This window comes from Nelumbo nucifera, chromosome 5, assembly GCF_055504915.1.
Source record: "Nelumbo nucifera cultivar China Antique chromosome 5, China Antique-T2T, whole genome shotgun sequence".
Lineage (NCBI taxonomy): Eukaryota > Viridiplantae > Streptophyta > Magnoliopsida > Proteales > Nelumbonaceae > Nelumbo > Nelumbo nucifera.
The window spans coordinates 13,510,832-13,537,382 of record NC_142653.1 but is presented as its reverse complement, the minus strand read 5'-3'; the positions used below and the strand labels follow the sequence as shown (position 1 = coordinate 13,537,382).

The 26,551-nt window shown below is 45.4% G+C and overlaps 1 protein-coding gene across 2 annotated transcripts in view; it reads right to left on the bottom strand.

Moving 5' to 3' along the window:
* The window catches only part of LOC104605102 (CD2-binding protein-like protein), a 28,115-nt gene extending 15,511 nt beyond the window's left edge, over positions 1–12,604 (bottom strand). The window contains exons 1-4 of one of the 2 annotated variants that reach the window (XM_010269723.3): positions 12,354–12,604; positions 11,817–12,033; positions 9,687–9,812; positions 7,885–8,037 (exon numbers count right to left, since the gene is read on the bottom strand). In XM_010269723.3, coding sequence (XP_010268025.1) covers positions 7,885–8,037; positions 9,687–9,812; positions 11,817–12,033; positions 12,354–12,400 — 543 coding nt within the window. In that variant the 5' untranslated portion in view covers positions 12,401–12,604. Of the gene's footprint in view, positions 1–7,884; positions 8,038–9,686; positions 9,813–11,816; positions 12,034–12,159 lie in introns of both variants that reach the window. The other variant, XM_010269731.3, reaches the window with a different exon arrangement.
* Between the last annotated feature and the right edge of the window lie 13,947 nt (positions 12,605–26,551).

The window sequence follows — 26,551 nt, the reverse complement described above, 5'->3', positions numbered from 1 at the left end:
ATATTGTGCCCAACCACAAAAAGTATTTCCTAGGAGAAAGTTTGGGTCCAGAAGCTTTTATCTCATATTTTTGTTTGATTTGTTTACTGTTAAAATAAAAAATACACCAATTTCTGGAAAAACAACAGGAGGGAAAAGAATTAAAAAGAAAAGCTATGCAAGAAGGACACAATGGCATGCCCTAGAAAAGGGAAAATAAAGTGCAGCAATAAAAGAAACTACAAGTAGCCACCTCAAACCCCAAAAGAACGATTCAAAAGAAGCACCTAGAAATCCATCTCAAGAAAAAACAGAGAAAGAAACCACTGCTGGACCACCTCAAGAATAAAAAAGAACAGATCCCTCCTCCCAGAAAACACCCCCATTCCCCTATGCCAAACAAAAACAGCAGGATAGAATTCAAGCTCCTATATCAAAGAACCCATTCACCAATCATCAACATGAAAGCAAAACTAGAGAGAAATTTCAGATGGGAAAAGAATCAGAGCCCCTCCCCTTATAGAGAATCTATATCTACTACCACCTCCTTCATTCACCAATTAGGAAATCACTGTGTATGCCTTGCAGTACCAACCTGTCCCATCCCCTAAGAGTGCATATGGTAGTTCCTTCCTCCCTGGCTCATAACTACCTTTTTTCTTCTCTCAGCGCTAGATCCTTCCCCTTCTATCTTATTCTTATCCCTCCTAGTTCTTCCTTTTAATATCCTCACTTGACTCTTCTCCAGCCATCCCCTCTACTGCCTCAGCTGCACTCTAACTCTCAAAGCACTAAACATTCATATTCAAATTCATCTTCCCCAAGAAAAAAAAAATGAACTCAAGTTGACCAATTTTTTAGTGGAGAGGGGAAGGAGGTAATTAATTTAAATCGAAGTAATCTATGATCTCCAAGATAAAGAAAGGAAATGGAATTTCAAGTTTGGAAGAAGAATTGCATATAGAACATAAGGATTTGGAGGGGGAATCCCCCCCCACACACAACCTGAGTGAATTCGGCAGGGGGTGTTCATTTAGGAGTTATAGGTCCCTTTCACAAACAGAACTGATACTAGAGAAGGGGAGGAAGTTGAAAGCTAAATTACTGTAGCCGAAGTAGCAGAAAAGAGAAGAAGAGATGCTGGAATGTCGAACTGCACTGCTCAGTCGACAGTACTATTATTTATATTATGGTGTAGTACAATGATACAAGAAGTTACTAGAATGCCCCTGATTAGTGATGGGACACCCAGACAACTTAAAACATTAAACAGGATTAGGCCCATTAAAAAAGGCCCAGTACAGGACAACTTAAACTTAAGTATAGGCTAATAAGAACTCTTATCGGCCGAATACTCATACATACAAAGACTTCAATCCAACACTCCCCCTCAAGCTAAGCATGGATATCAATCATGTTTAGCTTGCCAAGCATGTCCCTAAACTTTGCTGCTGCCAGCCCTTTAGTCAGTACATCCGCAATTTGCATCTCAGATGGAGGATAAGGCACACAGAGTTCACCCGAGACAATTCTTTCTCTAACAAAGTGCCGATCAATCTCAATATGTTTTGTCCTGTCATGCTGCATGGGATTGTTGGCAATGTTGATGGCAGCTTTATTGTCACAATACAGCCTGAGAGGACCTTCAGCCTTAATGCCAAGTTCATTAAGAAGAGTTCTGAGCCATAAGAGTTCAGCAACCCCGTGGACCATAGCTCGATACTCGGATTCTGCACTTGATCTAGCCACTACATTCTGCTTCTTACTGCGCCATGTGACCAGGTTTCCTCCCACAAATGTACAGTAACCTGAGGTTGACTTCCTGTCTCCAACAAACCCAGCCCAATCTGCATCAATGTAGGCTTCAATTTCAATTCTATTGTTTTTCCTGAAGAGAATTCCCTTCCCTGGGCAAGTCTTCAAATACTTGAGAATCCTTTCAACTGCTTTCATATGAGGAATCTTTGGAGAGTGCATAAATTGACTGACAACATGCACAGCAAAAGCAATATCTGGCCAAGTGAGGGATAAGTATATCAGCTTCCCTACCAATTTTTGGTATCTCTCTTTATCACAGTAGTCCTCCCCTACTGATTCCTGCAGGCCATGGTTCTTTTCCATTGAAGTATCTGCTGGCCTGCACCCCATCATGCCTGTTTCCTCTAGGAGGTCAAGAACATACTTCCGCTGACATATGTAGATTCCCTCTCTTGACCTGGCAACTTCAATCCCAAGAAAATATCTCAAATGACCCAAGTCTTTGATCTCAAATTCAGAAGCTAGAAACTCCTTCAGTCTTTTTATCTCTTCCAAGTCATTCCCGGTAATTACCATATCATCCACATAAACAATGAGTGCAGTAAGTTTGCTATCCTGTCTCCTTATGAACAAGGTATGGTCTGCACCACTCTGAGTGTACCCCACTTTCTTCATGGCCCCACAAAGCCTCTCAAACCATGCACGGGGAGATTGCTTCAACCCATATAATGCTTTCCTCAGTTTGCACAACTTTCTACTAAAGTCATAGCCTGGTGGAGGTTCCATAAATACCTCTTCATGAAGGTCACCATTTAAGAAGGCATTATTCACATCCAGCTGATGAAGTTCCCATGAAAAATTTGCTGCTAGTGACAATAGAACCCGAATTGTGTTGAGCTTTGCTACCGGCGCAAAGGTTTCTTTGTAGTCAATCCCTTCTTTCTGAGTAAACCCCTTTGCCACAAGTCTGGCCTTGTACCTTTCAATGGACCCGTCCTCCCTGTGCTTTACAGTAAACACCCACTTGCACCCAACAGTGGTCTTCCCCTCTGGCAGATCCACTAATTCCCAAGTTCTTGCTTTCATTAAGGCTTTCATCTCTTCATTCATAGCTTCTTTCCACCTTGGATTAGACACAGCCTCTGAGTACCTAAAAGGAACACGCACAGAGGAAAGAGCAGACACAAAGGAGTGATAGGCAGGAGATAAATGTGAGTAAGAAACAAAATCAGCAATGGGGTGCCGGGTGGTGCAAGAGCGGATAGGCTTACGGAGAGCAATAGGAAGATCCAAATCAGAAGTATGAGAGTTGAAATTACCTTGGATTGTAGAGACAGATTGATCCGAGTCCAATTGGTTGCTGTCATGAGGTTGAAGACCCCTTTTTCTTCTGTTGTATGTAAGTATCTCTTTTTGTTGCCTACTGGAGCCTTCAAGAACATCTGCAGCATCAGAAGAGGTAACCGGCACAGTGGGAGCCTCACTGGGTTGACCCGGAATGTCACAACAAGGAGTAGGAGGAGAGGATGGAAGACCCGAGGCAGATAGGGGAACAAAAAAGGAGGGAGAATGAGAATCCTCTTCCATCCCACTAGTCTCCCCCTGAAGAGGATTCTGAGAAGACTGAAAATAGGGTTGAGACTCAAAGGACACCACATCTCTGGTGACATACTTTCTCTTGGAGACAGGGTCATAACACTTGTAACCCTTTTGTGTAGGAGAGTACCCCAAGAATATTCCCTTTGTAGCCTTAGGATCCAGCTTGGTCTTCTTTGGATCCTTCACATGTATGAAACATATACAGCCAAAGACCCGAGGAGGAAGGGGAAAGTCTGGAAGAGTGGGGCACAAAACAGAGAAAGGGGTTTTCATACCCAACACCTTAGATGGCATCCGGTTTATCAGATATGATGCAGAAAGTACAGCTTGAGACCAGTATTGCTTGGGGACTTTGTGTTGGAATAGTAAGGCTCAAGCTGTCTCCAATAGATGTCTATTCTTGCGCTCAGCAACCCCATTCTGCTGAGGAGTATAAGCACAGGATGACTGATGTAGTATGCCAGCATCTTCCATGAATAAGTTCAAGGATTTTTCAAAGTATTCAACAGCATTGTCTGACCTGAATTGCTTAATCTTCTTATTAAATTGTGTTTCAATCATCTTGCAAAATGCCATGGTTATCCGTGGTACTTCATCCCGTCCTTTTAACAGGTAGATCCATGTACAACGAGAGTAGTGGTCAATAAAACTGATAAAGTACCGGAAGCCATCAAAGGAAACAATGGTTGAAAGGCCCCAGACATCAGAATGAACCAAATCAAAATGAGCACAAATTTCATTGCTGGAAATTGGATACACAGTTCTACATTGTTTTGACATTTGACATACTTCACAGGTTAGACTCTGACTTGGAATGCCCTTAAACAATTCGGGAAACAACATTTCTAATGAGGAGAAAGACACATGACCTAGCCTAGCATGCCAAAAATGCAGCTTAGCTATTGACTCCACACTTTCTGAATTACTAGCAGCAGATGTTTATAAGGCTGAGCCGATGTCTGCATCAAGGTAGTAGAGGCCTCCATACTCATGACCGCACCCAATCGTTCTCCTTGTCAATCTGTCCTAGAAGACACAATGAGTAAGAAAAAAGGTTATACTACAGTTCAAATTTTTGGTAAGTTTTGAAACAGACAAAAGATTTGAGGTAAGACTGGGAACATGTAAAACTGATTTAAGAGAGAAGTCCTTGCTTAGGTCAACAATTCCCTTTCCAGAGATAGTGGAGAAAGACCCGTCAGCAACTCTCATCTTATCCTAACCAGACAACAAATGATATGAAGAGAATAGGAAAGACATATGTGTCATATGGTCAGTAGCACCGGAATCAATAACCCAAGAAGTAGAGTCAATAGAGCCAGTGGCACTGAAGGCAGAGGTTGTACCTGATTTAGCAAGAGATGTAGAAGCAAAAGAATTATTTCTTAGATGGGCTAATGCCCTACTAAGGACCTCAACCTCACTAGCAGTGAAGCCCAATGTACTAGTTCCAGAGGAATCAGCAACCTGTCCCATAAGAGAAGAAGACACTGTTGGTGTATTTTGTGAGTTGTCATCATTGTTGCTGGCGACAAAATTCCCACTTGCCGCAGGCCTGTTATCTCTAGAAGAAACATCTCTGGGTATTGAAGACATCTTGACTGCAGCCACTGTGTAGGTGACACTGATTAAGACTAGCCGAAGCAGTTCTGAAGGTTCTGAACCAGTTCTGGAGCAGATCTGATTAGTTGAAATGATCACAGCAGGTTCTGACAGCACTCGACACAGTTTCGGACTTGCCGAGACTGTCACAATTCTGAGACAGTTCAGTTACAACAGCAAGCAAGGAGTTCTGGGCTGGTAACCGACCTGAAGCTAAGGGTTCTCAACTATTGTGCTATGCAGACTCCACTTGAACTTTGAGTACTGCAACTGTAAAGAGAGTGCCCTTCCTTGCGGCCAATACTAGGACTGCTGACATCAGTCCTCAACTAGGGTTCACAGTGCTGAACAATCTGGAGCTGGCAGCTCCCTAGGTAATCTCACAGCAGTGGTGAGGGGTTTCAGACTGATAACCACCCTGAACTTGGAGTTGTTTGCCACATTGCTATGCTGGTAGAAGTGTTCACAGTGCTGGTAGAACACTAGATAGACTTCACTTGGGCTGAACCAAAAACTGCAACAGTTCGGGTACAGTAGCGAGTGAACAGTTCGATGCTGCAACAATAGCAAGTGAACAGTGGGCTCTGTAGAAGAAGCTAAGTCTGTGCGAGTCTTGCTGGAGCACCGAAGCTGCAACTGTAGAAGTAGCTAAGCCCCTTTCGGCTAGTGCTAGGACTGCTGAAATCAGTCCTCAACTAGGTCTGTCCTACACAGACCTCTCTTAGTAGCCAAATAGCTACTATTTGCTGGAAATAACCTAGTAGGACATCTACTTCTAGGTCTTACTTCCCTTGAGTCCTACAACCAAGAGAAACCCTAGGTTCGAACTTGCTTTACTCTCTTACACCCCTAGGTCTTCACTACAGCAACCCAGAAAAGGAAGAGAGAAGATGAAAAGACAGCAAGAGAAGAGAGTGTGTGCCGGCTGAAACCAGGAAGAAGCTAATGCTCTGATACCATGAAAGCTAAATTACTGTAGCCGAAGTAACAGAAAAGAGAAGAAGAAGAAGAAGAAGAAGAAGAAGAGATGCTGGAATGTCGAACTGCACTGCTCAGTCGACAGTACTATTATTTGTATTATGGTGTAATACAATGATACAGGAAGTTACTAGAATGCCCCTGATTAGTGATGGGACACCAGACAACTTAAAACATTAAACAGATTAGGCCCAGTACAGGACAACTTAAACTTAAGTATAGGCTAATAAGAACTCTTATCATCCGAATACTCATACATACAAAGATTTCAATCCAACAGAAGTGATCATCTTGGAAGTTCTGCCTTGGCCAAAATCAGGAAATTTGTGGAATTTTATCTATTTTTTAAGCACAAAGAAAATAGTGCTATCTAGAGAGCAAAGACCCACAATATCGCTCAGTCCCAATCCCACCCTTCAAAAGACTATTGGTAATCAAATTAGAAAAACCAAAGATCCATCAAGGAATGATCAAAACCATCTCTGCTCCAACCAATAACACCTTTGAAGGTCACCTTGCACATCTACCTGCTAAAACCTTAGAGAAATGCATCCACCCGAAGCCACAAAGCAAGGCCAGTATCCCAGCTGATATAAACTAGTGAACTGATGAAGAGGTGTTTGCAGGGCTGGAAATGAATCCAATTAAGGTTGAGGGATGGATTAAACATACCAGAAAGATGCAGTTAAGGTTAGAAGGCAGTGTTCCATGTTTATGGAAACAGAAATCAGAATCCGATACATATCTTGGAGTCCATTTATAGCACAAGTAAGATTAAGTGATCTATTACAAGTTGAAAGGGCTAGAAGAACTAGGGAAAGACCAAAAAGGTTAAGCAAACTTTGGCATGACTTCAACACATGAAAAGAACATTGACTGAAAATTCTTAAGTTCACCAATTAAAAAAAAAAAAACAAACTCAAGTTTACCAAAATCTTCCCAACCAAAAAAAAATCTCTTTTGCTGTTCAAAAATTAAATAAATAAATATCTTTTAGAGTAATTAACGCAAACATGTTTGGTTCAATTCTCATTCTTACCCAAGATAGAAATTCTAAAATGGAAAAAAATGGGTAAAAATTGGCAGAAAGAGAAAATATTGCTATGGACCAAACACTTTTTTCCTAAAAAAAATGTATTTTTTTCAAACCAACAAGTGATCTATGTTGCTTAGTTTCATTCTTCAAACCCCCCCCCCAAAAAAAAACAATATGTGCAAGCCTAGGTCTCCTAAACCATCGGCATAGATGTTTACCAGATAGGCAGAGATCAATGTCCATTGGCATAAGTTTCCACAGCAATCCGTCAGTAAATATTTATGGCGGTCATTTTGTAGACCTGGGCCAGTGGTTTATGAGGACTGGCATAGAGTTTCCTTAAAGAATGAAAATGAACAAGATGGGGCATGATTATTTTTTATGTTGCAGGCTATCTTGACTTTTGTACTATGGGCTGATTTTTCATTCTGAAAAGAATGAGGCCCATGGCAAGAATTTTGTAACCAAACGCTCTAATGTTATACATTCTTGCCCATTTTTGCCTAGAATGAGCAAGAATTAAAAGAATGAGGCCCAGAGTAGTGAACCAAACATGGCCTAAATGTGTCAATGACTTTTGATAAAGATATTGGAAACAGTAGTCATCACCATGAACATTGTAATTAAGGTCAAAATAATTTGTGCATGGGGAACAGAAGGGATAAGGAGAAAAGACATGGAGTTGAATTCTCTTTGTATTTTGTTATTGGGGAGCTAAGATATTTTATCTCCCCTCTTGTATCCTTATTCCCTCTTTTCTCTCAATTTAATGAAGCTGGTGTTATTGATAAAAAAAAAAAAAGACATGGAGTTGAAACCTGCAGCTTTTCAATGCAAGAAGACCCATATAGATTAATGAAAAGCGAGCACACAGATATAACACATTCATGGAAAGCTCTGACAGATATGGGAAAACATAGCAAAAAGTTTACCGTTTCGCCTGGCTCAAGAAGATTAGCAATACGCCTCTTGATCGCTCCGATGTCTTTAGATGAAAGGTCATGTATATCCTCTTCATTCTTTGCTGTCTCAAGATTCTTTTCAGCAAATCTTGTATCAATTTCAGCACTATCCAGCCATGCATCCTGCACAAATAGATGATAATATGACAAACAGAATACAAGATAAAGTTGCAAGGTTTGATGGCAAGGACCCAATGAAGAGAAAAAAACTTCACTTGGTTACTTGAGAGTTGAGACTCGATTTGTGAGGCTAAGGAGGCTGGTGGTATGGGGATTAGGAAGTCACAGGTGATGAAATAATGCTCCCTTATGCCAGTGGCTTTGGAGGTTTCCGGAGGAAAGTGATTGACTTTGTCGGCAAGTCATTGACAGTAAATATGGCAGCTCTTCTGAGGGTTGGGTCACCCATCCACCTAATCAGTCCTATGGCACAAGCATTTGGAAGGGCATTATGGCCCAACTTCCTTCCTTTCAGAAGTCTACAAAGTTCAGACCTGGGGAGGGGAATAGGGTGTTGATTTGGAAGGATGTGTTGTGTCTAGATCAGCCACTAGCCATTGTTTTTTCCCTCCCTTTTTGCTATTGCTTCAAATAAAGAAACAGTAGTTAGGGAGTGATTGGAGTTTTTTAATGGCCAGGCCAATTGGATTCCAAGGTTCAAAAGAAACTTGAATGATTGGGAGGTTGATCTTCTTCAGGTTCTGCCGAGTAGGCTGCAGGAGTATCAAATCAATCCCAACTCTAGAGATGCCAAAATGTGGGCATGTGAAAAGAACGGATTATTTCCTACAAGTTCCTGCTACAAGGCAGTGTCAGGCTCATCTGTTAACGTGGGCTGGGCTTGGATTTGGAGGCACGAGTCCCATTCAAGATCATTTTCTTCATGTGGCTGGTGGCTAAGGAAAGGGTTCAAACGATGGATGTCTTGCTGAACCAAGGGATGAATCTGGTTGGTCTGTGCAGTTTGTGTGGCTCTGCACCAGAGTTTGCCCACCATCTATTTCTGCACTGCCCATTTACCAACCAGGTCTGGTCTCATTTCTTTAGGCTCTTCATATCAACTGGGTCCTCCCCAGCTTGGTTGTTGGGTTGCTTTCTTCTTGGGGGACCATTCCATACTTAGCCCAACAATAAATTTCCTTTTGAAGTGTCTTCCATTTGCTCTGTGCTGGGTAGTTTGGAAAGAGAGGAATTGCAGAACCATCGAGTCCAAGTCAGAGCCGCTAAAGGCAGTTGTTGGTAAAATTCAAAGGTTATTATTGATGAGCCGGGTAGCCTGTTCGAATCTTTTTTGTGGGTGTTGTAGTCAATTCTTTTTTGGTTCATTGACTGCCCATTATCATCTGTGCATATTGAAAGTGGCACTACTTTTTGTATATGTGATTGAGGGTTCTTCGCCCTCCCCTTCTTTTTTTGAATGATAATACATATACTCTTTTGCCTTTCAAAAGAAAAGAACAAAAAAAAAAAAGATAAAGTTGTAAGGTTCAATTGGTGATTGGGAAAATTGGAAGAGTGGTGTATCCATGGGATTCCATTTTAAAGGAATTTAATGGGGGCCAATTTTCTGATATTTATAGCAGGTAGGGTTCTACTGTATTGTCTCATGTAGCTAGTGGTCTTCCAGGCTGGGCCAGGTCCCTGTCTTGTATGAGGTTCTTCTGACTCTTGTTTTTTCTTTCAAAAAAAAAAAAGAATGATTTACTTATAAAAAAAAAGGACACAGGTGCTACTCCATGATTGAAATATTACTAATGATCCAGATAAGGTACCTTAATTTCATTCTCCCTGAAATATTCAACGAAATTTCCCTGTGCATCAAAATAACCTTCTTCTCTCTCTTGCTCCAAATTAAAAGGTTCTATCTGAATCCCATCATCAACTAATTCAGCATTATCCTGCCAAAAGTAATCCCTTATTATCGGCTATCCCCTGCCCAATTATTGATGAAACTGACAATTATCTTGACTGAAAAATGCTGCCAATTCAAGGAAAAAAAAAAGAAAATGATCTTAAATCAGCAGGGCACAAAAGTAGAGAATGCAGTAAGTGTTTATCCCAAAACCTATAATCAGAATTCCCTGGGGAACAGTAAAATAGAAAAGAATAAATACATGTAACAGATGTACAAGACATGGACCAAAAAACAAATTGTGTTCAAGAAAAACCAATTAAAGAATGGATAAGAACATAAGTCAATGTTAGATAAGCCACACTAAAAGTACACATAAAATCAGAAATAAGAAATAGTTTAATAAGTATAAGTGGGTGTCATGGCCAGAAGCTTCAGTACAGGATCCTGGTTAAGATATCAGAAACTTGAAAACCTATGGCAGCAACTGGGAATTGAATATCCAAGGTAATGAAATATGGATCAAATGATCTCAGCAACATGCAACCTTAATGAAAACACAATAGAAGCAATTTAGTTATTCTGCTATTACAAATACTGCTCCTGATTTTACAATTATTACAATTACTTGCAATTTAATTATTTTTTAATCAATAACCAGAAATTTCATTAAATAGAAAGAAGGTACATTAAGGAGAGGTAAGCTCTCTTAACTCTCCAGAAGAATAGAAAAAAAAAAAAAAAAAAAACAAAAGATTACAACTGAGCCCAAAATAAAGATGCCCTGTTCACCCCTTGTTTTGGCTAACCCATCAGCAAAAGAGTTAATGCTTCTTTTAATCCATCACACTCTAACTTCAATGCCCTGCATCAGCCATTTAATTTTTTTTTTATTACTGTAAACCCATAGGTCGTGCCCATTATATTTTTCCTTCAATCAGCCCACCGCCAATTTGGAATCCCCTACAATTATCAATTTGTTAATGTTCATATCCTTGGCTCTGAACACCTTCCAAGGCTACTAGGATCTCAGCCCTAAGAGAGTCACGAACTCCAAGTGGACCAGAGAAAATGGCAACTAAATTCCCTTCCCCATTCCTTATCACTCCTCCAATACCCAAAGGACCTGGATTCCCAACACTGCTGCCATCAAAATTTAGCTTAATTAGGGGGAGAAATCCAATGCCTCCTTAACCAGGGATGAAAAACAATTTAATTATTCTGCTAGTAGAAGCCCTTTTTTTTTGATAAATTGCTAGTAGAAGCCCTTCATAGCATTAGCTTCTTAAAAGTGAAGAATTATTTTGCATACAAAGAGAATCCCAGATGCAGGGACTTCCAAGAAAGCGCTCCCAAGAAAACACCCCATCCAATTCAAATAGCTATCAAAACTAGTCTAAAATCAAAGAACCATCATGCAGTGGATAAAAAAGAGGATTAACAAGACATTCCAAGCAATCAAATAGTTTTCTTCTAAAACTGCTATTCTGATACATTGAGCTTATTGGAGAAGCCAACTGAGCGCATTGTCGTCAAAAGTACAAATAAACAGATACTCCTTGTCTCGGGCCTTTCTTGCCTCAAACAACTGATAATGGTGATTAAAGCAAGGTTTTAGCTGAACCTGATAAGAATGGAGAAATGAGTGGAAAGAATAGATCCAGTTTCTCCATCCAAGGTTAAAACCACTCTGTTCCATTTCATAATAAAACCATTTTGTTCCAGTTCATACTCCACTAATCCCAACCAACGATCTCTTTACGCTATTTGGCAAACCACCTCTTATTAACAGAATTTCTAGTATCATATTCCTTCATACTTTCAATAGCTGTCAGAATATAACTCTCCTGAACAAGTGAATACTCCGACGAATTTATAGGCCTACCGCATACGATTTGTAGGACCAATATCAATGGATATTCAGAGATACCGCACCGGAACTGTATTTGCATCCTCGTGGCAATTCAAATTAACCAGCCCACAACTTGCCAAGAACGAGAAGAAAGCCCTAATATCGGGGGAAAACATGTGGAAAAAAAGAAAAGCAAACCTCGTAAGTCACTTCTGCACTTGATACGTCGTGAAAAATCCCATGAGTTTCTTCCCTGAAAAGCTCAGCAGTCATTTGATTCCGTCGCTTCGCCCGCTCCTTCGCAGCAAGCCGAGGGTCCGCCAACTCACTTAGACCATCTTCGTCCACGCTCACACTTGGTCTTTCATCTCCAGTCTTCACCTTTTTACCCTTCGGGAACCTCACTCTCTTTTGCCTAAAAAATGCATTATTGCAGGTTAAGCAAGCTCCAAACAAATTAAAATTATACATGATATCAATAAGGTGATGTAAAGAAATGAAGTTGAAATTCGAAATTAATGGTAAATACTTGAAACATAACTGATGCCATTAGAAACATGAGCCCGAAATTGATAGGAATTCAAGGGAGCAATAAATAAACAAATAGAAAACGTGTACTGGAATGGCTTAAACACTAAACCATGAAGTAGTAGATTAAAGTTCCTGAATATTTGATCTGTGGATGGAGGCAAAGAAGATGAGGTTAGGGTTTCGAGAGAAGAGGACGAGGAATACGCTGGAGGTTTGTTAGGCTCGTCATCGTCTGAACGCGGACGCTTCATGTTAGACTGCGTGACCGCCCTCTCTGTCGCAGCAAATTCGGCTTTCTTTCTCACCAAAATCGTCACTCAGGCAACTCGCATTCCCTCGCGACACAACAACTTTCTTTCAATTCGAGTGAGATACAACCACGGTAAGCTCTAAAAAGGGAATTCGAATTGCGCCCCACAGAACATCCCAACCGTCTATTGGGAGGCATCTCCCCTGGGGGTGTGCACACGCACAAACGCCCCGTGCATCGACTACGCTCTGTGATTAGACCTGTTCATGGGCCGGGTGGCCCGACGGGCCGGCCCGGCCCCGGACGGGCTTGAACACGCAAATGGGCCTGTGGGCTTAACCTCGGGCCAAAAAGCCCGGCCCGCAATAAATTCGAGCCGGGCTCGGGATTTGTCGAAATAGCCTGGCCCGAGCCCGGCCCGCCCTAATCTATAATTAAAGCTAAAAACCCTAGTCGAATACCCCTCTTTCTTTCACCTCTTTTCCCAACCGAACCTTTCTTCTCCACATCCTCCATAGTTCTCAGTCCTCATACTCTCAGGCTGCCACACAACCAGTGAAGCGGCAAATGTTCACCGGCGCAACAACTCCGACGGTGAGTCCTCTCCCTCTCTCTCTCTCTCTCTTGCTCAGACGCGAACTGATCACTGTTAAAATCACAGGTCGCAGCTCACAGTCACTGTGAACTCAGCTTCGGCGAACACAATCATCGGCGGTGAATCCTCGGGCTTCGGTACCAAGTTGTAGGCCCGTTGATCAGGCCGGGCTCAGGCTCGAGCCTAACAAATTTCCATTAATGAAGAGTAAAAGCCCGGCCCGGCCCATGAACAGGTATATTTGTGATCGGATCTTTAGTCTTAGTAGTGGAGACCTGGGTCCAAATCCCTTGCCACCAGGATTTGGGGTTATGTTTAGGCAACAAACGGATCGAATCGCATATGTTGCCAAATCACATTGAAACCGGATTGCAACAAGATAATAAGGGCCCATTTGGTTTGCAGGAACAAGGGTTCAAGACTAGAAGGGTAATTCCGATTCTAAGGCCCCTTTCACTTTTTAATAAGTTACTTGTCCAAGTAAATGCATTTACCTTGATAGGCTTTTCATAGAAAATACTTACCCAAGTAAGTGCATTTACCCATATTCTTCTATTTCTCATGTAAATAAGGCGATAACCATTTTAGCCATAAAAATTTATTATTAAAATTGATACTTTTGTCCCATTCAAGTGTTGACAATTTCCCCCCCTATGTGGGAAAGTTATTTACCCACCTAGGAGATGGGTATCACTTACCCAGGTAAATGATACTTGGGAAAATAAACTTTTCTTGGTCCCCACATAAATCTGAAAAAAAAGAAAATGGAATTTTTGGTCCCCAAGGAAAATTAGGAAAAAAAAAAAACATCCCCAAAATGTTTAGTTGGGCGGAATCAAAATCTTGTTTCCATTCCACTCATTCCTGGTGGAATGGCATTCTCTCCCCTTCCCTTAGAAATTAAATCACATTTCAATTCCTGTTTGAACCAAACAGACTGTAGGAATAAATCATTTAGATTATGATTCCAATTCCAACTAAGAATCAAGTGGAACCTAAATTGTACAATATAAATAAATTAGGGGTAAATTATAGATAAAAACCAAGTTCAGATTTGCACCCCACGAGGGGGCACCCGACAACGTCCCACAGCACACTCCCGCCATGTATTGGGGAACATATCTCAATGATAGTACTAGACTCAATGATGTCATCATCGGGAAATGTTCCCAATACATGATGGGGATGTACTGTGGGACGTTGTGGGGTGCAAATGTGAACTCATAAAAACCAATACTTTGGGTACTTTGGGGATGGTAACATTTAAGGGCCGAGACAACTAAGGTGGCATTCGATGGCATTGAATCAACCTTCCAACACCAAATTTTATGCTTTTCGGATCTTCAAAATTGTTCAATAGCACCTCTAAACCATCCGAGCTCTGCAAATTCCTTAGAATTATTAGCAGTTTTGACACGTTCAAATGTAGCAAACGACATTTTGTTCCCCAAAATACCTGTTTATAATTTTTGAAAAACCATTTAAGCCTTATTAAGCTTATATTCTTCTTTCCTACTGTCTCTCCCTCTCTCCTCTATGTTTTTTCATTATACTGTCAGCAAACCAAAATCATTGCCACCGCTAATTCAAATTTCAATCACTCTCACCTATTTCTCTCTCTCTAATATCTTTCTCTCTTATTCTTTTCCCGCAATGCTTCCGCATTTATCTACAAATACAACGAGCTTGGACCACGAGCATTGGACCAACACTCAATGCAACTCAGAGGACGAGCTTCTATCATGACAATGAACATCTATGATCTAACCAATAAATAGAGCCCACTTTAACAAAACAAGGACCAAAGGCAAACCATCATTAGCAGCAGCTGATCCCTTGAAAACATATTAATTGTAGCTCTAAGGAAGATAATCCATCATAGATGTTTTACATTATTGATTAACTTTTATTAATAATTTTTATTGCTTATTGATGAGGGCAGATTTGGCCCTCCAGTGAAATTGTGACACGTGGCACCTTGTGACAATTAGGCAAGCACCCAGGCAACAACTTACCAAGTTGGTGTCCCCCCGGGCACCGGTCTGGCTGGCCTGGTGCGACCTGCACGCGGCCTGGTGCGGCCCGCGTGGCCTGTGCGCGACCTGGCGCGACCTGCGCGCGGCCTGCGCGACCTAGCCGGATCAACCTGCCACAGGCGCTGACCTGGCAACCTGGCCCACACACAGGCGGCGACCTGGCAATCTGGCCCGGACACAGGCGCCGACCAGACAACCTGACCCGGACACAGGTGCCGACCTGGCAACCTGGCCCGAACACCGACCCGCCGACTGACACAGGCGCCAACCTGACAACCTGACCCGGACACAGGCGCTGACCTGACAACCTGACCCAGACACAGGCGTCGGCCTGGCAACCTGGCCCGGACACCGACCCGCCGACTGACACAGGCGCCGACCTAGCAACCTGGCCCGGACATCGACCCGCCGACTGACACAGGCGCCGACCCGACAACCTGGCCTGGACACAGGCGCCGACCTGGCGACCTGGCAACCTGGCCCGGACACCGACCCGTCGACTGACATAGGCGCCGACCTGACAACCTGGCCCAGGCGCCGACCTAGCCGCCTCGCACAAGCGCCAGCCTGACAACCTCGAGGAGTTCATCACCGTACCCCGGTTCTGACGGGATATGATGCCTTACCATTTGAAGGCTTTTCACCCACCTAACTCGCGAGGGCACCACTATATAAGGACTCCGACCCCCAAATCCAGGGGGAGAAAAAAGGATGGTAACCCCCGTTCTCTAGCTCTCTCATTTCTCTCCAAGCCCTCTGTAATCAGAATGCTAACTTAGGCATCGGAGAGTCCTCGCCGGGAAAATACCCCCGGGTCCTCTGGTTCAGTTCTCGCAGGTCCCTCAGCTCCCGCCGTCTACAAATGAGAGAAAATCACCTCACGCGGAGGGTAGTCGGGTTGCGCTGCACCAGGGAGCTCCACCATCCTCTGAGTTGCAGACCGCCTAGGAGCAAGTCAAGTGATGAGTTTGCCATCAGGCAGTTCGCCACCAGGGAGTTCACCACCAGGCAGTTCGCCACCAGGCAGTTCACCCCCAGGCAGTTCGCCACCAGGTAGCTCGCCACCAGGCAGTTCGCCACCAGGGAGCACTACCAGGCAGTTCGCCATCAGGCAGTTCGCCACCAGGCAGTTCGCCACCAAGCAATTCGCCACCGGGCAGTTCGCCACCAGGGAGCACCACTAGGCAGTTCGCCACCAGGCAGTTTGCCACCAGGGAGCACCACCAGGCAGTTCGTCACCAAGTAGCTCTCCACTGGGTAGTTCGCCACCAAGCAGTTCATCACCAAGTAGTTCTCCCCCAGGGAGTTCGCCACCAAGTAGCTCATCACCAAGGCACGTCACCACCGGGTCAAACAACGAGGTACTTAGCCAAAAAATTTATACATCACAAAAAATGGTACGTGACCAAAAACGGTTACATCAATTGGCGCCGTCTGTGGGAAACGCTACGAAAAGCTAAGTTCTCATCCTACAAAAGCTAAGTTCTCATCTTACCAAAGCTAAGTCCTCACTTTTTTGAAGCTATCACTTTATAGTTTACATTTTTTATGAACTCAAAAACTATGCAGGGGGCTAACAAACTAAGTAGCTCTACCAACCTTACTTTCAATTCAGATAATGCCTCATCAGTCCTCTCCGCAAGGTCCCCCTACAAAGATGAGCTCTTCGTGGCTTCCGCGGGAGTTGACGGCCAACAGACTACATAGGCGCCCTTACCGGTCGAGCCTTCCAAGGCTCCCGTGTGAGCTGACAACCTAAAGTTAGTAGTGCTGCCCCCGAAGGTCGAGCTCCTAGTAGCTTCTTGTAGGAGTGGGTGACCAACATTACGAAGCTGATGCAGCACAATCATAGCTCGACACCTCACAGGCAAAGCCTACGGGCCACATTACTGCTTAAGACCCGGTCGCCTCTCCGGCACGGGCAAAGTCAAAAAAGAGTAGACTACGAGTCACTCCCAAAAGCCTACGGGCCACATTACTGCTTAAGACCCGGTCGCCTCTCTGGCACGGGAAAGTCAAAAAAGAGTAGACTACGAGTCACTCCCAAAGCCTACGGGCCACATTACTGCTTAAGGCCCGGTCGCCTCTCCGGCACGAGCAAAAGTAAAAAAAGAGTAGACTACGAGTCACTCCCAAAGCCTGCGGGCCACACTATTGCTAAATATCCAGTCGCTTTCTCAGCAGGAACAAAATCAGCAAAAGTGAACTATAAGTTGCCCCAGAGCCTAAGGGCTACACTACTGAACTGGCGGAGACCCCCTCGTCTTACTGGCAGCTCGCCACATACAGGCAGCTCCCAAAGCCTAAGGAATTGGATCAAAACTTACTAGCTCGTCGACTTACGGGCCAAAAAAAATATACTCCCTTCACTGAGTTACTCTCAGCTCGGGAGTGGGGGGCAATTGATGAGGGCAGATTTGGCCCTCTAGTGAAATTGCGACACGTGGCACCTCGTGACAACTAGGCAAGCACCCAGGCAACAACTTACCAAGTTGGTGTCCTCCCCGGGCACCGATCTGGCTGGCCTGGCGTGACCTGCACGCGGCCCACGGGCGGCCTGGCGCGGCCTGCGCGCGACCTGGCGCGGCCTGCGCGCGACCTGGCGCGGCCTATGCGACCTGGCCGGATCAGCCTGCCACAGGCGCCGACCTGGCAACCTGGCCCGGACACAGGCGCCGACCTGGCAATCTGGCCCGGACACAGGTGCCGACCTGACAACCTGACCCGGACACAGGCGCCGACTTGACAACCTGACCCGAACACAGGCGTCGACCTGGCAACCTGGCCCGGACACCGACCCACCGACTGACACAGGCGCCGACCTGACAACCTGACCCGGACACAGGCGCCGACCTGACAACCTGACCCGGACACAGGCGCCGGCCTGGCAACCTGGCCCGGACACCGACCCGCTGACTGACACAGGCGCCGACTTGACAACCTGGCCCGGACACAGGCACCGACCTGGCAACCTGGCCCGGACACCGATCCGCCGACTGACACAGGCGCCGACCTGACAACCTGGCCCAAACACAGGCGCCGACCTGGCAACCTGGCCCGGACACCGACCCGCCGACTGACATAGGCGCCGACCTGACAACCTGGCCCAGGCGCCGACCTAGCCGTCTGGCACAAGCGCCAACCTGACAACCTCGAGGAGTTCATCACCGTACCCCGGTTCTGACGGGATATGACGTCTTACCATTTGAAGGCTTTTCACCCACCTAACCCGCGAGGGCACCACTATATAAGGACTCCGACCCCCAAATGGGAGAAAAAAGGATGGTAACCCCCACTCTCTAGCTCTCTCATTTCTCTCCAAGCCCTCTGTAATCAGAATGCTAACTTAGGCATCGGAGAGTCCCCGCCGGGAAAATACCCCAGGGTCCTCTGATTCAATTCTCGCAGGTCCCTCAGCTCTCACCGTCTACAAAGGAGAGAAAATCACCTCACGCGGAGGGTAGTCGTGTTGCGCTGCACCAGGGAGCTCCACCATCCTCTGAGTTGCAGACCGCCTAGGAGCAAGTCAAGTGACGAGTTCGCCATCAGGCAGTTCGCCACCAGGCAGTTCGCCACCAGGGAGCACTACCAGGCAGTTCACCATCAGGCAGTTCGCCACCAGGCAGTTTGCCACCAGGCAGTTCGCCCCCAGGCAGTTCGCCACCAGGTAGCTCGCCACCAGGCAGTTCACCACTAGGCAGTTCGCCACCGGGCAGTTCGCCATCAGGGAGCACCACTAGGCAGTTCGCCACCGGGCAGTTCGCCATCAGGGAGCACCACTAGGCAGTTCGCCATCAGGAAGCACCACTAGGCAGTTCGCCACCGGGCAGTTCGCCATCAGGGAGCACCACTAGGCAGTTCGCCAACAGGCAGTTCGCCACCAGGGAGCACCACCAGGCAGTTCGTCACCAAGTAGCTCTCCACCAGGGAGCTCGCCACTGGGTAGTTCGCCACCAAGCAGTTCGTCACCAAGTAGTTCTCCCCCAGGGAGTTCGCCACCAAGTAGCTCATCACCAAGGCACGTCACCACCGGGTCAAACAACGAGGTACTTAGCCAAAAAATTTATACATCACAAAAAATGGTACGTGACCAAAAACGGTTACATCACTTATGAATTTTTCTATTATTTTGTTGTTTAAAAATATTTATAATCTTTATATTTGTATTGCTTCTATAATATTGTCCTTTTAATATTTTTTATTTTTTTATTTATTATTTTTATTATTTTATATTTCTTATCTCATAATATTTTCTATAATATCATGATATTTTAATCACTTTCATTTATTATTATTTAAGTAACAGCTTAAGGGATAAATTTGTAAAATGCAAATTTTGTAGACCTCATAACATCTAGGTTACTAATCAACTCCACTACAATCAAACATGTGCAAAAGCAGAAAAAAAAAAAAAACAAAATTTCCACTTAATGCTTTTAATTTTTTTTCTTTTTATTTATAGGATTCATACTTTGAAGGCCACCCAAGTTTCTCCTAAACTTTCGAATATATAGATATAAGGCCATGTTTGAGAGTGCTTATGTTAAAAATAAGTGCTTATTTGAATAAGCAATTATTTGCATTTAGCACCAAACCTTTAATAAGCACTTTATTTCATATTGGGTGTTTGGTAGTCTTTTTCTCCAATAAGCACTTGTGACCATTTTGTCCTTCATATTATGCCAACAAAACATGTTCCAACCCTTTACCAACTTGATCTAACACCGCACATCTCACTACGAGATTAGGACCCACCACAAAAGTGGGACCTACCATGTATAAGATTTGTAATGTGAAATTAAGTTTGTAGCGGGTTGGAACATGTTTTGTTGGCAGGTAGTCTATATTGATAGCTTTGCTTATGAAAATATTGCTATAAAATTTATAGGTCTTTTCATAGTTTATTGCTCTTTAATTTATACTAGCAGAGACCCGTGTGCAAGAAATTTATTAAGCAAAAGGTAAACAATAGAAACACATAAGAGTATACAATTGTTTTATATTTTTAACTTTTTAAATAAATAACAATTATTTACAATTTGGGTTTGACTATGATGTGAGAAATATATGATATCTGGAAAAATTTTAACCAATCAGCTGGTATCATAAACGTGGTAGCCAATCAAGTGTTTTTTTTTTATCAAAATTCATTAGTGGATTTTGATTGGTCAAAACATTTCCAATACCATATCTTTCCCGCACCATAGATTTCCCTTATATTTCATATACTACTTTTATTTATTTTTTTACGATACACAAATAACAATAATTAATTTTGGATAGGGTTGTTTCATCAAAATGATGAAATTAACCAACTTACCAACTCGTTAATTTTTTAGTATTTCCAATTGGCTTTGGCTCAACAATTTTCCAACCTGACCAGGTTGGATTAGTTTCACTTTGGCTATTTGTAAATCGACCAAAATCAAACAACTTGACTATAGATATATATTAATATTTTATATTTTTAATATCAAATTTTAATACGGCAAAGTGGGGAAATTCCCATATCTATTAGTCTAAAAATTTTATATCATAAATTTACTTTTTGAATTTATTTTTAATAACACCACTATAATTAAAAAAATAAAAATTAATTTTTAAGTTTAAATCTTTTGAACTGATAGACCAAATCGAAAATCGAGCCAAACTGATACAAGGTGAGTTGGTCGTTTTTCACTAATGGTCAATTAGTTTTAGGTTACCAACTCCCCAACCTTACCAGGTCGATTTGATTTGCCAAACAACCTACAACCAAATTGAACCAACACATGAATACTCCTAATTTTAGCTAAATTATTAGTTTAATCTCCAATAATTATTGAAAATTTATAGCGAAAATACATTACATTGATAATGAAAATACAACAAATAATAATATAAATACAATTGATGGTGCGCAATCCGGCCGGTCGTAGCTGTCAACGACCTTGCCTCTAATTGGAGCAACAGGGGGTCTTGAAACGGAGAAGAAAGTGGGGAATCTCCGAGGAGGAACCCGGCAAGATCACTCCGAAGCTCAAGTTAGTATTCTCTCAAAGGCAAGATAAAACCAGATGGCGCAAAGTTCACATACCTTGTCCTCGGGGGGTAGAGAGCCTTTTATAACCACCTCGCGCACTCACTCCGAGGCCTCTATCAGGTCGGGTATGATTACTTCTGTGCTTTTGTCAGTTCGGGTGTCATCACCACTACTGGGACAGAACCGCCACTGCTCCTTGTCGGAGTCGTCTCTGTAACTAGAGATGGCAGTGGCAGGTGGCGGTGGCAGTTGGAATGCGGCTGTCAAGCGTAAGATCCCAAGTCAGTCAAGTGCGCCGCCCCTGGATACGGACTCCTTCGGTGTCAAGTACGGTTTATTCAGTTTGGTGTCCCAGGGGCGAAGTGCTGGAGTGGTGTGCGAGGTGAAGTCTTGAGTTCGGATAGTGGTGTGGCCCGAACTGCCGTGGGGTAGGCCAGTTCGGGTTGTTGCCCCTTGTGTTTGTAAGGCTCGGGTTCCTTGCGAGGAGTTCGGACCACTGGTTCCTCCTTTCGGAGCTCGCGCCTTGGCGAGTTGTTGTGCCAAACTGTTGCCTTTTGCCACGTGTTGAGTGGTTACGAGGTCGGGCCAAATCTTCCTTCATCAATTGCCCCTCACTCCTCGTGCTAAGGGTCTTGCCCTGGCGCGGGGAGTTCGCGAGGTGGTGGGTGGATTTGTCCCGTACTTCGGCTTGGTTGACTGATAGTGCGAGGTGCGTCGTCATAATTTTTTGGGTTTCTCGAGCGCCCAAAAGATGGGAAACGCGCCGATCTGCCTGCAAATGCTGACAGACGTGACAGCGCGCGCCTTATTTCAAAATCCAAAAAGCGCGCCGCTGGGAGACGTGACAGCGTGCGCTTTATTTCAAAATTCAAAAAAGCGCGCCGCTGGGAGATGCGACAGCGGGCGTCTTTTCAAATTTGAAAACGTGCAGTTGCCGCCTTTAATGTGAGGAGACGTGCAGTCAGTTTCGAGAGACGTGTGGCCAGTCACGTCTTGGTCTCAGGAGACGTGCGGCCAGCGCAACTGCGGGCCATAGGATTGGCTTTGATCTGAGCCGTTGACGAACCTTTAGTTCGCCTTTGCTTCTTGAGCTGTTGACGAACCTTTAGTTCGCCTTTGCTTCTTGAGCTCGTGTCCAAGCCTTTAGTTCGCCTTCAAGGTCTTTTGCTCCTGTTCAAGTTCCCGTAGTCCGTTCAAGCATTTTTCCGGGTGAGTACTTTCCTATAATCCATCTTCTCTCCCTGATGTCTAGCTCGGATAGCTCAGACGGTTCTTCAAGGGGGTCAGATGCAGGTTATACGAACCGAGTTGCATCCCCTGATGGTCCTAGCGAACCGGAGGTAGAGCTCGAGGAGGAGTTCGAACCCGTAGGCCGAGTCACCTCGGGTAGCTTGGCGTCCACCTCTCGTTGAGGTTGAACGTTAGACAAGTTCGGCCCCTCGACCATGACGCCTGAGGGGCTCCAATCCCTTATTACCTATTACAACTTGCTTGGGGAGTACGCTTATTTCATACCTTCGGGTAGCTTTCCTTGGGAACACGGTCATGAAGAGATCATGATATTCTAAGAGCAGCTCGCTGCGGGGCTGCGACTGCCTTTCCATCCCCTCCTTGTCGAGGTCATGAATCACTTCGACGTTACTGTCGGCCAGCTTCACCCGAACTCCATTCGTAACTTGGTGGGGACAATCTCCCTATTTTGCGAACAGGGCTTTCCTTTAGACTTGGAGATCTTCTCTTCCATCCTAATGCTTAAGAAGCAAGTGGGTCTCCTTCCCGGGCGTAGGCGGGCGTATTACCTGTCTCCCGCCCAGGTTTTAAGCTTTTACACGAACTTCCCAACAAGGTCCTGACGTGGAAGTGGGACTACTTCGGGGTGCGAAGTGTATTGGGGTGGCCATTTCAAACCGGGTGGGGAATGGCCGCCCCTGACTCCGGTGTTACGCTTGATAAAGAGACGGTAAAGGGCCTCCGGCAATGGGCATGACTTGGGCTAAAATGCCATCTTTATCTGTCGGAGGCCAAGCTCATTGAGGCCGGTTTGAGTTCGGGTAGGTTCCTTACTCAGGTTTGTCTTTTGTTTTGCTTTGTTCTTTCGCTTTTTCCTGATGCCGAACTCATTTTGCAGGTGTGATGGGCTTAGAGACGACTCGCGGTGGGCACTTGTTTCACGGCATGAAGAGGAGGAAGCGGGTCGCCAAATGAACTCGTGCCAAGGTGCCCCGAGACGCGGAGATGGCCCCTCCAGTCCATGAGGCGGCAGGGGCTCCTTATGCCGAAGCTACTTATACGGGGGATCCTGCTTACTCTGAGTCTGCTTACACACGAGCTGGGCCCTTGGGCTCGGGCGCCCAAGGTGAGTTCAGGAGCATGTTGTCACCGAACCACGCTCTTCAGAAGAGTAGGGAGGCCATCTATCCTGAGGAGGTCGCGGCATGGTCCGAGCTTCCTTTGAACCAGGTAGCTTGTCGTGCTGCCACTCATGCCATGGTGGTAAGTCAGATTTCTTGTCTGGCTCTTTGCTTTTATCCTTCTGTCGTTCCTTTGATCATTTTGTTCTTCCCCTTTTGGTAGGTGAATTCTTCAATCCATGCCTTGGCGGCCCAGGTGGAAAGGAGCTGGGGGCAGGCGCGAGCTTCCGAAGAGGCCTTCTGTGCTGTCGAGGCGGCTTCCCGAGCTGCTGAGGCGGCTACTCGCGCTGCACAGGCCAGGCAGGCGAGGTCTCAGAGAGATGCTGAGGCCCTGGGAGTTGTGGTGAAGCATATGGCGAACCTAAGGCTGGACATGCAGCATCAGGTTGAATATCTTCAAGAGGATATTAGGGAGAGGACGTAGATTTTTTCCCAAGGCATTGAGGACGCCAAGAAGAAGGTTGTTGATGAGTACATCGCTTCGCCGCGCTTTAATGACCTGATGGTGAACTCGTACAGAAAGGGCTTTAAACTAAGCCGGTGATTGATCCGGAATACATACTCCAAGCTTGATATTAGTGCGATATCCACCTCGCGCATTACTCAGGAGATGGCCGACGCCGCTGATGGTGAGCCAGATTCCGAGGGCGAGGCAGGACCTTCGGGTGTTGTCGAAGTGCCTTCTGATGAAGAATAAGCACCTCTAGGTCTGTGAGCTCGATATGTATTTTTTTTTGTTCAAAATGTACACTCCCTTATTTTGAAATAGAATCTCTTTTGGTTAAGTGTTGGTTGTTTTTTCTCCCAAACTGACCGTATTTGCCGAACTGTCCATATGCTTGATCTGTTTCTTGCCCGGGTTACTGCACATGCGCGGCCTATTTTGGTGTTAATACTTAGTCTCTGAGATGCCGATGTCCCTATTAGTTCGTTGTCACCACTTCGTTAGCTCGGCATTCTAGCCCTTAGGCTTTGATAGCGATTTTTTCCACTTCGCTTGGTGGTTATAGGTAGTATCGCCTTAAGTTGATGATGTTCCACACTCGAGGTACTTGTTTGCCCTCTAAGGTTTCGAGCTCGTATGCCCCCCCGAGTGCTCTCTTTACTCTGTATGGCCCTTCCCAATTTGGTCCAAGTTTTCCCACGCCTGGTTCGGGTACCATGATCTTACGGAGAACCAGGTTGCCGACGCGGAAGCTCCGCTTCTTTACTCTAGCATTGTAGTACCGAACTACTTTTTGCTGGTAGGCTACTGTCCGGATGTGCGCGAGGTCTTTTACCTCATCCAGTAGGTCGAGGTTGGTACATAACTCATCTCCGTTTGTCTGATCGTCATATGCTTCTAGTCGCAGTGTAGGTATTTCGATCTCCGCCGGGATTACTGCTTCAGTGCCATAGGTGAGGTTAAAGGGGGTCTCTCCCATGGCGGTTTTTTCCGTAGTTCGGTGAGCCCATAGAACACTGGGTAGCTCGTTCGCCCACAACCCTTTAGCTCGGTCGAGTCGTGCTTTCAGTTCACGGAGGATGGCTCTGTTCATTACTTCTGTTTGACCGTTTGCCTGCGGGTGTGTGACCGATGTGAAGTTCTGACGAATTCCCATATCTTGGCACCATTCTTGGAACTTGATATCCTCGAACTGCTTTCCGATGTCGGAGATCAGTACCCGAGGTAGACCGAAGCGACATACTATGTTCTTCCAAAAGAAGTTCTGTATGTTTTGGGCTATAACTGTTGCCAGAGGTTCAGCTTCTATCCACTTTGTAAAGTAATCTACCACCACCACTAGGAATTTCCTCCCACCTGTTGCTGGCGAGAATGGCCCCAGGAGGTCGATGCCCCATTGCGCAAAGGGCCATGGACTGGTGAGGTACTTGAGGTCGGCAGCAGGCTAATGGTGGATGTTGGCATGCTTCTGACACTTGTCGTATTTTCTAATGAGCTCGATGGCCTCTGCCTTCATCGTTGGCCAGTAGTATCCTTGTCGAAGTGCCTTTTGAGCGAGGGCTCTGCCTCCCAAGTGTCCGCCGCACAGACCTTCATGAGTGTTGCGGAGCACGAGCTCGGCTTCGGTAGGTCGCAAGCAGCGCAGGTAGGGCAGCGTGTAGGATCGTCGGTACAACCGTTCGTCTATTATGATGTATTTGGCTGCTTGGCACTGCACCCTCTTGGCTGCATTGCGGTCTGCAGGGAGGGTTCCATCTAGCAAGAAGCTCGCGAGTGGGTCGATCCAGCTCGGCTCTGCTTCAAGGACGGGAGCGACCTCCTCTGCCCCACCGAGAATGCTAGGCCGAGGTAAGTCCTCTATGTACACGGTTCTCATGGTGTTGTGACTCGTGCTGGCTAACCGGGACAGGGCATCGACCTCAATGTTCTCTGACCTCGGTATTTGCCTGATGAAGTGTGACTGGAAGTTGAGCAGAGCCTCTTTTACTTTTGCCAAGTAGGCGATCATAGTCAGCTTGCGTGCTTCGTATTCGCCCGTAACTTGGTTGACTACAAGCTGGGAATCGCTGCAGATAACTATGTGTTTTGCCCTTACTCTTTGCGCTAGGTTCAGTCCGGCTATCAGTGCCTCGTACTCCGCCTCGTTGTTGGATGCCGCGAACTCAAAGCGTGCGTATTCCAGTTTCGTGCCACCTGGGCCGCGTAGTACTATTCCGGCCCCACTGCCCTGTTGGTTCAAGGAGCCATCTACGTGAAGGATCTAGGGCTCCTCATCCCAGTTCGCGTTTGTCCTAACCAGGAGAGAGGCCACACTGGCTGCTATTTCACGGGGTTCAGACTCTGTTGGCTTGAGAGCTCCGTGTTCACCCGAACTGGGGATCTCGGGCTCGACCGGCCTAGGGACTTCGAGGCTGAACGTGCATTCAGCGATAAAATCTGCTAAGGCTTGGGCCTTAATAGCAGTTCATGGCTTGTACTGGAGGTCGTACTCGCTGAGTTTGATGACCCATTTCGTCAGTCGACCGGAAACCTCGAGCTTGAGTAAGACTTGCCTCAGAGGTTTGTCAATCAAGACGATGACAGTGTGAGCCTGGAAGTATGGGCGGAGTTTCCGAGCTGCTATCACCAGTGCGTATGCTAGCT